The sequence below is a fragment of the Prenolepis imparis genome, unplaced genomic scaffold, assembly GCF_030444845.1.
Source record: "Prenolepis imparis isolate NDT839.2.m4 unplaced genomic scaffold, iyPreImpa1.0 SCAF_6, whole genome shotgun sequence".
NCBI classification, from domain to species: Eukaryota; Metazoa; Arthropoda; class Insecta; order Hymenoptera; family Formicidae; genus Prenolepis; species Prenolepis imparis.
This window is the reverse complement of record NW_028141164.1, coordinates 12,745,087-12,758,509: the sequence shown is the minus strand read 5'-3', so window position 1 is coordinate 12,758,509 and position 13,423 is coordinate 12,745,087. Positions and strand designations below refer to the sequence as shown.

Sequence of the window (13,423 nt, the reverse complement as noted above, 5' to 3'; positions counted from 1 at the left end):
GATACTAACACGAGATAAAAAATTATCTGCGCGAATATAAACATGGCGCGAATATTATCGCGGTTTTCTTTAGTAGATAATTCTGAGCGATATATTATATTGGTTTAAATTCTTTGTTATAACTGGCATGACATATAAAACCAATATTCAAAGAACGATCATAGAGGAAAGATGTTTTTAATTCTTTAAATAATTCTGAGCGATATTATATTAGTTTAAATTCTTTATTATAACTAACAGAATAAATATAATATTCCAAGGGCAACCATAATCATCAAGTAATTAGAACATTTTTTGTGGAGAAAACATTTTATGAAAAATGATACGTTTAATCTTCATATTATTTTGAGAAAATTTAACATAAATGAAACAATTTTTTTATATGATGTTGTAGCCCGAAAGTCTATAACTAAATTTTAATATAATTGATACTATTCATAAAATATGAAAATGATATTATTCATAAAACCCGTCAACGCAGCGAACCATGCGCGGAAACTCGATAAGTCGCAAAAGTGCAAGCAAAGAACTTGGACTTCAAACCCCTCCTTTGTTTTCACTTACAATTAGACTTTGATCGCGCACGTTGACTTGGGTTCAGGCATCCCTTCCTAACAATAACCCAAAATTTTGGAAAGAATCCTCGGCGCAGACGCGCGCCGGACAGTCACTAATCAGAAACATAGTTCAGAAATATATATCGCAGTCGTTATCGTACGCATATAAGGAAAGGGCCGCTAACAAAATAAGTCGAAAAAACCCTTAGACTTTAAGAAACACATGAGTCAAGTTAAATAAGTGTACTCAATGTGTACTTAGATATTTTTATTGTGAAACATTAAATAAAAATAACTGAAAAATTTTAAGAAAAGTGCGTGAGAGTCTAACAATAAGTGCACCCCTGAAGTCCCAACTTTTTAGCTGGCGAATGATCCTGTTAAAGGTATTATCTCATCGTGCGTTTAAAAAGAGGCATAACAATATTTTATATTAAGAAAAAATATATTTTTATATTTTTGTGGCATAATTATTATTGTACAGTTTTTTTTATATTATAAAATATTATATTATAATATTATAATATATAATTAATTTAATATAAGGATAATATAAAGATTATGTAATATAATATATTTAATTATAATATTAATATACATTAGATTAATATCTAGAGATCAATATTAATAATTATCAAAATTTTTATTAATATGATAATTATATATATATATGTTTTTTTTCATGATATCATATATATAATCTATTTATCATAATTATAATTATACAGATTTTTATCATTAATGTTAATTAATGTTAATATAATTTTGTTTAATAATATTATACTTAAAACGATTTTTTACTATATATTTTTAAAAGATATTTTTATTATATATTATATAAATAGATATATTTATTTTTGCAGAGATCCAATAACATGAAGTTTTCTTTTACGATCATTATTTTCGTCTGTTGGTCTACGCTATTAACAGCTAATGATATTCAAACCTCCTTGGAATTTCCCAATTATGTAAATGAGTTTGAACATCAGTGCGAGGATGACATCGCTTTAAACTTTTCTAACACAGTGATCACTTCTATTGGTCAGAATTTTATCAGTAGTCCTCTGATAACTTGTCTAAATCTCACGAGTATTGGCATTCAAAGCATCCAGAACGGCGCCTTTAACAAACTTCCTAATTTAACTGAATTGTTTATTTCTAATAACAACATCGACGTGGAAAAACTCTTCAGCTTTGGGAGTCATAAAAACTTGAAGGTTCTTATTCTGGACAACGCAACTAATTATACTGATTTCTATTATTATTATTATCGAGAAAGTACAGTTAATATTTCTGAAGCATATCCTAATTTAGAAATCTTATCTCTTCGTGGAAATGATATTAATAACTTGCAAACTTCTAAAGAAGAAACTCCATTCCCAAAATTGAAGATCCTAGATCTTTCCGGCAACTACATAAAAAGTAATAATTTTTTTAAGTTACTGTCAAATAGTTTATACTTTCTTGACCTCCACAATAACTCGCTCAATTCTTTGGCTTTTGATAAGAAACAAGTAAACTTGTTAGCATTAAACTTGGATAACAACAATCTGAAATATATAAAATATAATGATTCGAGCGATTTATCTGATTCGTATGATCAATATAATCGACTTCATCGATTTGATTATTCTCGACATCCATCTGAAGAAGAAGAACTGTACAATTATGGTCTAGCAATGGTTGGCCTAGAAAATCTGCATTATCTTTCCATTTCTGGCAACAAAATTGATTTTATTTTATCAAACGCTTTCAAGTACACTGACAAATTGGTCTATTTGAACTTGTCCATAAATAATATAAATTATTTACATCCAGATACATTTGAAAAATTGCAGTCTTTGAGATCGCTCGATTTGAGTTTCAACAAGTTCGAGGATGTACCGCAGATATCAAGTGAAATCAGCATTTTGTCTCTTAATTGTAACATTATTAAGAGTCTAATTGCGAACGCTTTCGCGCAAATGCCAAAGTTGACGAAATTGTTATTGGCGGGGAATCTGATCGCCGAGATTAATGTTAAAGCGTTTTCTCAACTTTCGCTTTTACAAATATTAGATCTATCGAAGAACAAATTAAGTTTCCTACCGGAAGGATGGAGTGAATCTGTCACATCTTTAAAATATTTGAATTTAAACGATAATCTGTTTACTTCATTAAAAGCTTTATTTCTGACAAGTGCGCTGCCATTGATGGAGATAAATCTGGCGATGAATCCACTAGAATATTTAGATGTTAACTATTTCAAAAACTTGCCTCAGAATCTTACTGTGAATTTGAAGCAGGGATCAAGTATATTGCATATTGGAATTCCAGTAGATGCAAGTTGAAATATATCATGAAATTAAAATTAAAATACTATTATTGATATATAGTTTTTTCTTTGTAAATTTAACATTTTTACAAAAAAAAAGCTTATTTTTATATAAAACACAAATCCAGCGCCTATATAAAGTAATAATTTTTATTATTATATTACATTATATGATATTAATTTTTATATTTGCATAATATTTGTTTATATATACTTATAATTATTCCTTTTTAATCATAAATGTATGTTTATATTCTATTCTATGGTACCAATTTGCACTTTTACAGCGTAGAAATAAGAATAAAATAGGAAACATGATATGTAACACTTAATAGCAGACATATGGAATAAAAAAAATATTGTTTTAATTCAATGAGCTCTCTGATAGAATTTGAAGACCTTAAAGTTTAAGTACTCTGCCAGAATACTTCATTATTAAAGGATACTCAAATAAAAATCTGTACATGGTGGACAAAAATCGAATTGTTTATCTCATGAAAGAAAATGTACATGTAATCGAGTTTTTCTTTTTTTGTCATTTATCTATTTCTATTTCAACTTTTTTTCAATTTTTAATTAGCTTAAAAGCTTTTTTTAATTATCAATTTTTTTCTTGCGTTGTTATTTGATATTACTCTAGAAAAATATGCATCATGCATCATTCTCGAAAAAGCAAAAATTTGCAAAAAAATAATTGGTACATAATTATATATGAGATTAAAGATTAAAAACATTTTCTTGATATAAAACATATGTAAATAATAATTTAAGAATCTTCATATTTTTTTATCGTAATTATATATTTTACATATATACATTATTTTCCTATTTTTCTTTTTGTATATATTCTATAAATAGTGCAAAAAGATTTTGAAATCTTTATAATAAAATAAAATTTTCATTAAAAGATGATTTTCATCAAAAAAATTTCGATTTATTTTATTGAATATATTATAAGGGGATAATTTTTATCGTTTTCAATTTACATTATATCACCGGACATCCGCCGTATATATCATAAACGCGAAATAGAAAACCATCTCTATTCACATAAACATATATATGACGTGTGTTTATTATTGCATGTTTTTAATTCTTTAATCTTTAATATATATATATAAAGTATTTAATATTATAAAATTCTGTTTTCTGATTTTATTCGTTTCGTAAATCAATTAATGAATGTAAATGATGTACTTTAGATACTTACAATTGATAGACGCATGTCTTTTATATTTTATAAGTTAGGTCAGACCCTTGGTAGAGGAGGAGGGTCAGGAGGGAGACAATTTGGAGTAGCTGCAGTGTTGCCAATTTCAGGTCCCGGCCGCGTGCTGCGGCGGGTGGCGGGTGGAGAGGCATGGTGGGGGGATGCGCGCGCCGTTTCGTCACGTGACCGCGTCACGTGGCTGCGTCACGTGGTTTGGTGTGCCCCCACCCCCACCTCTGCGCAGCCGCCAAACCACGTGACGTAGCCACGTGACCGCGTCTCCATGCCTCTCCCCCCACCACCCGCCGCAGCTCGCGGCCACGACCTGAAACCTGAAATTGGCAACACTGAGTAGCTGTCGCACGCGCCGCACGTGTGTGTATTATTTGAGGTTAAGATTGATTATTTGACAAACATTCTTGGATACGCATATTTTCACACAAGATATGTTAAACAAAATCTGATTTCTTAAATACGAAGATAATTATCGATATCGCAGCGTCAACGTATCAAAAATGTATCACAAAATGAATGCTCGTATTTTATTAAGGTTATGTTCCGCTGTCAATCGCGTTAATTTTGACAAAACGCGTAGATTTTACTGTAGCAAGAATATATTGAAGCTTCATGAAAGAGGCATGTATGAAGATATATTTCCCACCACTAGTACGTAAGTGTATTTTAAAATTCTTTCCTAAAAAAAAATGTATATAAATTACAATAAAACAATACTAAATTATAATATCAATTTTATATAATTACGTTTTTTGTATCTCGAGATATTTATATATATTATTTATATCATCTATATATATTATTTATATCTTATTTATATTATATTTATATTAAATATATTATTTATACATTTATACATTATTACATTATTTATATATTATTTATATTTATTTATACATTTAAAGCAATATTAAATTATAATGTAAATTTTATGTAATTTTTTATATTTCGAGAGATATTTACAAATATATTATTTATACATTACATCTTTTTTCAGGGATAAAATATTAGATTTATTAAACAAGTCACCACAATGCGTCTATGCTGGCTTTGATCCAACGGCAGACAGTTTGCACATCGGTAATTTACTCATCCTGATGAATCTCTTGCATTGGCAAAGAGCAGGGCATCAAGCCATAGCCCTCGTAGGAGGAGCTACCGGTTTGATAGGCGATCCCAGTCACAGGACGAAAGAACGGGTCGAGATGGAAAAATATTTGATAGAAGAGAACTTGAAGTCTATTACGAAGAACATAGAGACCATATTTAACAATCATGAGAATTATTTCTGGAAGAACAAGCAGCAGCATCTGAAACCGCTGATCGTAGTGAACAATTTGGATTGGTATACGAACGTGAACATTATCGAGTTCGTTAGAAATATTGGAAAGTACTTTAGAATGGGTACAATGCTGGGCAGATCTTCTGTCCAATCGCGATTGAACTCCGACACCGGGATGAGTTTCACCGAATTCACTTATCAGGTGTTCCAAGCGTACGATTGGTATCAGCTGATGAAGAGGTACAAGTGTCGCTTCCAAATCGGCGGGAGCGATCAGATGGGTAATATCATGTCCGGATACGATCTGATCACGAAGACCGGAAAAAAGGAGGTTTACGGCATAACGTTGCCGCTCATAACTGCCGAGGGTGGAAAGAAATTTGGAAAATCTCTCTTGAACGCAGTCTGGTTGTCTCCGACGAAGTCTTCGAGCTTTCAGCTGTACCAATATTTCATTAGGATTAAGGATTCTGACATCGAAAAGTTCTTAAAATTGTTCACATTTTTACCTTTGAGTAAAATCACCGAGATTGTGGATGCTCATATGAAAAGTCCGGAAGATAGGAGAGCGCAGAGGTTGTTGGCGGAGCAAATTACACTTTTAGTACACGGAGGTGATTTTTTTTTTTTTTTAATAAAAAAATGTATTATATTAAATATATTATTATATATTAAATATATATATTAATATATATATTATATATATAAGAATATAATAATAATAATAATAATAAATAATATGTATATATAATTTTATATATATATATATATATTATTATTAAATATATTATTTATTATCTAATAAATTTTTTTCTTACAGAGGAAGGATTGTTGGCTGCGAAGCGAGCGTCTGCAGCCTTGTATGATCAATCGATCGAGTCTTTCGTGAGGATGAATGCGTCGGAATTGGCAGATGTGTTTGAACACGCAACTATAGTGGATATTTTATCCGAGCCGGGGCTTACTGTATACGATTTAGCAAAGAAGGCAAAATGCTTCAAGACTGATCATGACGCGGAACGGATCATAACGGCAGGCGGATTTTATGTAAATCATCAAAGAATCACTAATTTAAACGAGGTGGTTGTTCCTGGCATCCATATATTAAGTAACAATCTATCCTTACTTAGAGTTGGCAAAAAAATGTATCATATAGTCCGATGGCAATGATGATGTTACAAAAGATGCATATGTGTACAAATGTATAATAAATAGAACACTTGAGTATTAAAAAAAATAATGTAATACTTATCATTAAAAAAATAATTAATAATTATCTAAATTATTAATTATAAATATATATATTATTCAATTAATAATAATAATATATATATTGATAATTATCATTTAAAAAAATTAATATTAAAAAGAAATAAGTATTTTTTTAGTATTAAAAAAATAATGTAACAATTATCCTTAAAAAATGCAATATTTTCTTTTGTATCACCATGAAAGATGCATTTTTATGAGAAAAGATAACTCTTAAAATAATTATATACAGTATAAAAAAATTTTCTTTGCGCTTAACATGAATATGCAATTTATATATACATTTGTAATTTCTAATTATATATATCCCACATCGATATACAGCCATCTTTGCCAGTGGCTGCCATTAAACACTTAGTATCGTACGCCTCGACTTCACGTTGCGAGTACACAATATCGTATATACTTTCTTTGTGTTCTCTTAATATTGCGAGTGGCTGCAATTTCTTCCACGAGAACAATCTGATACATCCGTCCCAGCAGCCAACTGTGACAAGCTTCTTATCTGGTCTTATAGAAAGAACGGACACGCCGGAAACATGTTCCAATAGTATCGTAGACTTGTGAGATAACGTATGATTTGGCAATATTTTAAAAATCTAAAAAAATTTTTAAATATAATCTATCCATCCACTTATATGATATCCTCTTTTTTTACATGTATAGAGAGATATAAATGTTAGTATAAAATTAGTAAATACCTCCAATTTCTCTGATGCACTACCAAGAATGCCTTGCATCAAAGAGACATCAAAGTCAAAGGTCATCGGATATTGTTCCACGATGAGAGAACTAAGAACGTCATTCTTTTTCGTATCCCATAACAATAATTGTCCACCCTCGTAAGCGACTAGAATCAAATCGCTTATATCTAATGGTTTCATCGCCATTATTGTACCCAATTTGTCATTATAAGATAATTTGGATGGATCTAATGTCGATTCAATGTTAAATGTCTTTAGGGATAATATTCCCACCGCTGAGGAATCAAGTGGAACTAACATCGCATTCTTCTCAGGCAACAATTGAGATCTGTAACACAAAGTTTTAAGCAAAAGTGTTAATATAAATCTCAAACAAACTTTCACAGAGCTTTATTAATATATACCTGCCTGCAAAAACTGCAATATTTATAATTAATGCTCTTATTTAACACCCAATTGGATTCATTTGCCTTATATACATCGACCACGCCGTGTCTTCTTTGTACTATTAAATCAGCCTCGTTGGTTCTGTGTAAGTTAAAACAGGGACTGCCTCCATCCGACAATTGATCTTTTATCCTGTTTGTCTACAATATAATAAAAAAAATTAATCAATGCTTCTTTTATACAAATGTCAACAGTTCTATATTTAAATTCGATATTTAAATTTATATTAAATATATAAAATTATATTAAAATTATATTAAAATATATATAATTATATTAATTTTACATTAAAAATATTTTCCTGTGTATATATGAATAAATTGTAATTATTTTATAATAAAAATTCAAATATTTTAGAAATATTAATCAAATTATTAGAAATATTATTAATAATCAAATATTTTAGAAATAAATTCAATTATTTTAAAACTGTCAGGAAAATAGAATTCACATTAAAAAGCGAAATTTTTTTTACTTTTAAATCCCAAATATGAACTGTGCCTTTTCCATCACCAGCATAAAGATGCTCTACATCAGAATCTATCCAGAATAACAAACTGTGTACATTTTCATCCATATTTCCACGTAGTAAAAATTCCGGATCCGGAGGTGCAGACATTTTATGTAAAATTTCTCTTGCTTAAAAAATATCATAAAATATGAAAGACTATGATACATCTAATGACAAACGACGAGAACGTAATAATGCATCGAGGCCGCTAAATAGAGGTTATTTTGGATCAGCTGTTTCGATCATGAGCGCGAGAGGGAAGAGAGAAACGTCAAAATAATTCTGAAAGCTGATTCACTTCTATGAATCATTGATATTAAAATGAAATAAAATCGATTATTTTCATGCGATTTCGTATTATCATTCATCGCAAATACTTTGTATAATTGTAACTCATTTATATTTTATATAGTGTTATGTCATCGAGCATTTTGTGGATCGGAACTCTCGCTCGAACTGTCAATTTATTTTGTCAAATGTGATGACATAAAAAAGGACGACGTGTATCTCCGATAATTTTCGCGATGCAAAACAAGTGTTTGAACAGAGCATAAATATATTTCGTCGAGAGGATGGCTTTGTGTTGAATATAAAAATGCATTATCAGCCAAACTGTTTCTGTTAATATTTTATTATACATATATCACACTCTCAACGTCGAAAGAAATATATATATATTTTGTCACTGAAACACCAAAGAGATGCAAGATTTATACTTTTTTAATTTCGCAGTATTGACGGTCATTTTTTTTCTTATCGCATTTATTATAATTGTCTTTGACAGGTAAATAATACTCTTATTTTATATATATATTACTTGATATTATTTTGTAAATATTACTCTTATTTTTTTGTAAATAATATATATTATAAAATTATTTTCTAATTATTTTGATCTTTTTGCAGCTTTTTATGGGTGTTTATTGTGGCCGGCATTTATGCAATTAGCAGTTTCTACGCCGTTCAATTGATACAGTCTATCGATGACTTATTAGCAAGATTTAATATTACGAATGACAAATTTATTGCAAAATATGAGTTCAAGGATTCGTGCAGCGTTTGCAGTAACAACACTTGCAAAAGACACAAGTTACTGCCACATTCGACAAAGATCAAAGTGCCGAAGGATTTTGACCATGCGTTAGAACAGGTAATTACAATCTTCTACTGCTAGAATATTAATAAGAAAACCATTTTATTATATGGTTTATATCACTCATACTTTATTTATATATTGATAATACATAAAAACATATTTGTAGCTTTTAGAAGAGGTGCTACAGATCTATGTCCGTTCGTGGTACTCTGATTTTTCGACGAATGAAGCTTTCGTACAACAGTTGCGCCTAGCTATAACGACAGCAGCGAAGAATATCGCTATTAGATTATTACGTGCAGATACAGCAGGCATCACATTCAGCGATCTGATTCCCTTGGCCATACAGCACGCTCAAGATTGGAATACGCTTTTGAAAAAATCAAAAATGGATGTTAAAGTGCCTCAGGATTATATCGGAAGTTATCTGAGTTCGAAGATTCATCCGGCTGCTTACTCCAGAGAAGCTGAATTGAATTATTTACGAGGATTGATCACTGCATTGCTGCCACATTTGTTACCAGCCATACATGTCTCGACAAATAACAAAGTATTATACGAGTTATTTTGAGATTTTCTCTTGTACATGAATTTTATTTAAATTTATTTAATTTAATTTAATTTTAATTTAATTTTAATTATTTTAATTGTTATTATTATTATTATTTTATTTTATTATTATTATTATTTTTATTTAAATTTTATTCAAATTTAAGAAATTTTTATATTTAGAGAGAGAGAAAAAAAAGGAGATTATAATATCTTGTACACTTCTTTCAGTTCATATAATAATATATACTTGTAGGTGATACTTCGGGAGATTTTGGCCAATTGGGTGCTGCTACCAGCAATTGATGCACTTGCAGATCCAGAGAATATAAATACGCTGGTGACATTGTCCACTCATCGTGATACCACTCTGTCTAATGCAGCGGAGACCATTAATGTACCGATGCTGCAATCTTGGATGACAGGAATGCATTTGCACATTGTTGCGCAAAATTGTTTTAAGCCATCTTTAAATGAGGTCTTGAACGATCCTGAACTGTTGTATATGTTTATGCAGCACATCAAGGAATCAGGACCCATGAATCTTCTTCAATTTTGCTTAGATATTGGTACATACTTTTTTGATGCATTATGTTATTTAAATTTTACATGTAACATATTTATAATCGATATCATCTACTGTTCTTTAGATGATCTCAGTAAACGTATGTTAAATCCGGAAATGTCGACCAGCGCTGAAAAGAGCTTATACACAGATGTTCGAAGTTTGTACGCAGTATATCTTGATCCCGATGGTCCGGAATATCTGTATTTACCATTACATATATCGAATGGCATACGACAAAGTGCGTAATTTGTTTGCGATGGAATAATTTCTGTTTTAAATATTATTAGATGTACATCTATGCGTTTATTTCTCCAGTATTGGAAGGTGGACCGGAAAAAATCCAAGATCTACGAACATCACGACCCTTCTATCAAGCTCATCAGGAAGCACACGCGCTCTTAGAAAGTACTTGTCTGCCACCATTCCATCACAGTTATCAAGTAATATATATTTCGACATTTATTTTCATCTATTTCTCATATTATTGTCAAGTAGTCCTCTCTGCATATATTTAATCTTATATTATTATTTTATATTATTATTTTATATTATTTTATATTATATTATTATTATTATTATGTATTTCATATTATATATACTATTTATTATTATTATTACTATTATTTATTTAATATTTAAAAAATCAATGAAAGTTTATATTAAAACAGTCTGTGTTTCAGTTATACAAACATTTGTGTGGTTATTTGGCATCTGAACAAGCAAAAGCTACTGCGGCCAAGTAAGTGTGCTCCTAAGTATTTTTAATTTTGTTTAAATCCTTTAGAAATATTATTTTTCAATTTTAACATGACCTGTGCTTTATAATTTAATTATCTGTTATGTTTTATGATATTGTACTAATAATGTAACTATAATTATTATATTGTAACTTACATGAAGAAGTAGGAAAAAAATGATAAAATAATTTTCTAAAAATATTTTCCTGATCAAACAAGTGAAAATAAGACTACTACGTTCTAAAACTTTGAACATAATTAATATTTATTAATTTGTAATTAGTGCAAGCGGAGGTGCATCAGTTCCTATTCGGTCCAGCAGTCAACTAGGCAGCAGGATAGGCGCGATGATGGACGGTATCTCGTTTCCGCTGCAGCACGTCTATCCGGTCGAAGAGGTGGATTGCACGGCGCGAGCCTACGGCGAGATCAAGGGCTTCGGCGATATCAAGTCTCATCGCGACCTGACGACGTGGCGGGTTGCCGTCCCTCACGTGGACGGCGGTGGCGCGCAACCGGTGTACATGATCGCCGTTCACAGCGTGGCGGAGGCTAAATCGTGGACGGTCCTGCGTCAGGATCAAGACTTCTACACCCTGCGGGCGCGACTGGCCGAGTTCCACGGCGACAAGGAGCTGAACGACTCGCCCTTGTCGTCGCGCAAGAATCCCAATCTACCTCTGGCGGCCAATCGTCAACGTTACGAGGAGTTTTTGCAGAAGCTGCTGTCTAAGCCGATGCTGAGAAGTAGCGAGCTCCTCTACACCTTCCTGACGACTCCGAATCTGAAGCCGTGCTTTGCCAATTATAGCACACCCGATATCGGTATCCTCTATCAAAGTATGACCTATAAATTGCGAAAGGAAAAGGGACAGCACCTGGACAGATTTATGAGTACCTTTCTGGCGTCCACGAATACAAAGTACGAGCATATGGATATGGGTGTCGAACCGTTGAGCGAGCACAATCTCGACGAGGCTGAGAGCAAAGGTAGAAATCTGCTAGACGGAGCATTCGGCAATAATCTGAATCTACCTGTCGCCTTGCAAGATCAGGCCTGCACTGATCTGTCGCAACGCGAGCATGTAAAAGGGGCAAGCTTATGCGTCGTGGAAGCTGGTAAGTTTAAATAAATAAGTTTTCACACCTGTATGCAACTCAGGTAGCAAGCATACGTCATTTTGACCTCGAATGACGTCTAATGACGTCAGTTTGCTACTTGGGAAGAGACTGATCGTCAATAATGAGAAATTATTATTACAGTGGACGGTCTGCTGAATATACCTCCGATTATTTCGCGACTCATGTGGATGTTCGCCTCCTTATTGCGTAAAAGAGTGGATCCTGTTGTGAACGCAATGTTCTACAATATGTTGATCAAGCTTCTGAGCGGTGGCCGAGCTTCTATCGTCGTTAAGCTTTTACACGCGAAAATAACAGGTAGAAATTACATGAAAGACTTCTCCTCGCAAGCAAGATGTCGAGATTATTATGAAACCGCCAAAGAAGGGCTGTATTCTTTGTTGCCGTGGTGGTTGATGGGATTCTCCAAGCCCTGGAACGGTTTGATGGATTCTCTGTTGGATCCTTTACAAAACGCACCGTTCAACAAACATCTGGCGTACTTCCTGCTGGATCACATCTTGGTAAATCTTTTCCCAGAAGTAACAACGTAATATATCTTTTGACAAACTTAAAAAAACGAACAGTTGTACATATAATTCTAATAAAATGGTTCACTCAACATACACATACATACACAAATATTTCTTCTTGTGCATATGTAGTATTTTATTATAATGATTTCATATAAATAGAAATTCCTATTAAGCTCTATAGAATTTATATATATATATATATATATATATATATAATATATTAATATATTAGATACAAATATATAAGTGATAGGCCTTATTGTTTAATATATTTATATAAGTTATAGGCCTTATTGTTTAATATATTAGATATATACATATTATAATTTTTATATATTTGAAGAAATGAGTAAATATTATGCAACGAGAAGAATAATAATTATAATACGTATAAATAATAAATAAATAAAAATCCATTTATTGCAATAAATAATAATAATTTGAATAACGCGGGGTTTGCTTGATCGATAAAAATGAGTTCTAATATATCGATAATCAATCAAATT

At 31.3% G+C, this 13,423-nt stretch overlaps 4 protein-coding genes across 7 annotated transcripts; 3 read left to right on the top strand and 1 right to left on the bottom strand.

The window, feature by feature from the left end:
* The first annotated feature begins 273 nt into the window (after positions 1–273).
* LOC145937011 (uncharacterized) lies at positions 274–2,995 on the top strand. The gene is made up of 2 exons (XM_083039742.1): positions 274–943; positions 1,421–2,995. Exons 1-2 carry the CDS (start codon positions 929–931, stop codon positions 2,885–2,887), a joined length of 1,482 nt encoding a protein of 493 aa, XP_082895868.1. The 5' UTR covers positions 274–928; the 3' UTR covers positions 2,888–2,995.
* A 1,437-nt stretch (positions 2,996–4,432) lies between these two features.
* Tyrrs-m (Tyrosine--tRNA ligase, mitochondrial) lies at positions 4,433–6,614 on the top strand. 3 transcript variants are annotated; one of them, XM_083040000.1, is made up of 3 exons: positions 4,433–4,751; positions 5,094–5,992; positions 6,199–6,614. In XM_083040000.1, exons 1-3 carry the CDS (start codon positions 4,597–4,599, stop codon positions 6,546–6,548), a joined length of 1,404 nt encoding a protein of 467 aa, XP_082896126.1. In that variant the 5' UTR covers positions 4,433–4,596; the 3' UTR covers positions 6,549–6,614. The 3 variants fall into 3 exon arrangements, with proteins under 3 accessions (XP_082896126.1, XP_082896128.1, XP_082896127.1); XM_083040002.1 differs by having other exon boundaries at positions 4,592–4,717; positions 6,199–6,613; XM_083040001.1 differs by having other exon boundaries at positions 4,621–4,747; positions 6,199–6,613.
* Positions 6,615–6,817: 203 nt separating this feature from the next.
* On the bottom strand, positions 6,818–8,419 carry LOC145937130 (guanine nucleotide-binding protein subunit beta-like protein 1). Its single transcript, XM_083040003.1, has 4 exons — positions 8,274–8,419; positions 7,760–7,938; positions 7,349–7,679; positions 6,818–7,246 (listed from the first exon to the last, which is right to left on the bottom strand). Exons 1-4 carry the CDS (start codon positions 8,415–8,417, stop codon positions 6,941–6,943), a joined length of 960 nt encoding a protein of 319 aa, XP_082896129.1. The 5' UTR covers positions 8,418–8,419; the 3' UTR covers positions 6,818–6,940.
* A 482-nt stretch (positions 8,420–8,901) lies between these two features.
* LOC145937128 (sorting nexin-14) lies at positions 8,902–13,007 on the top strand. 2 transcript variants are annotated; one of them, XM_083039999.1, is made up of 9 exons: positions 8,902–9,093; positions 9,216–9,459; positions 9,572–9,955; positions 10,211–10,523; positions 10,605–10,760; positions 10,838–10,962; positions 11,203–11,261; positions 11,543–12,378; positions 12,523–13,007. In XM_083039999.1, exons 1-9 carry the CDS (start codon positions 9,011–9,013, stop codon positions 12,933–12,935), a joined length of 2,613 nt encoding a protein of 870 aa, XP_082896125.1. In that variant the 5' UTR covers positions 8,902–9,010; the 3' UTR covers positions 12,936–13,007. The 2 variants fall into 2 exon arrangements, with proteins under 2 accessions (XP_082896125.1, XP_082896124.1); XM_083039998.1 differs by having other exon boundaries at positions 11,191–11,261.
* The last annotated feature ends 416 nt before the right edge of the window (positions 13,008–13,423 follow it).

Coding starts and splice junctions, on each gene's coding strand:
- LOC145937128 (XM_083039998.1), top strand. CDS start 9,011: ATGCAAGATTTATACTTTTTTAATTTCGCAGTATTGACGGTCATTTTT. Junction 9,094..9,215: donor ATTATAATTGTCTTTGACAG/GTAAATAATACT, acceptor ATCTTTTTGCAG/CTTTTTATGGGTGTTTATTG. Junction 9,956..10,210: donor ATGTCTCGACAAATAACAAA/GTATTATACGAG, acceptor ATATACTTGTAG/GTGATACTTCGGGAGATTTT.
- Tyrrs-m (XM_083040000.1), top strand. CDS start 4,597: ATGTATCACAAAATGAATGCTCGTATTTTATTAAGGTTATGTTCCGCT. Junction 4,752..5,093: donor ATATTTCCCACCACTAGTAC/GTAAGTGTATTT, acceptor ATCTTTTTTCAG/GGATAAAATATTAGATTTAT. Junction 5,993..6,198: donor TACACTTTTAGTACACGGAG/GTGATTTTTTTT, acceptor TTTTTCTTACAG/AGGAAGGATTGTTGGCTGCG.
- LOC145937130 (XM_083040003.1), bottom strand. CDS start 8,417: ATGTCTGCACCTCCGGATCCGGAATTTTTACTACGTGGAAATATGGAT. Junction 7,680..7,759: donor AAATATTGCAGTTTTTGCAG/GCAGGTATATAT, acceptor TTTGTGTTACAG/ATCTCAATTGTTGCCTGAGA. Junction 7,247..7,348: donor GTGCATCAGAGAAATTGGAG/GTATTTACTAAT, acceptor AAATTTTTTTAG/ATTTTTAAAATATTGCCAAA.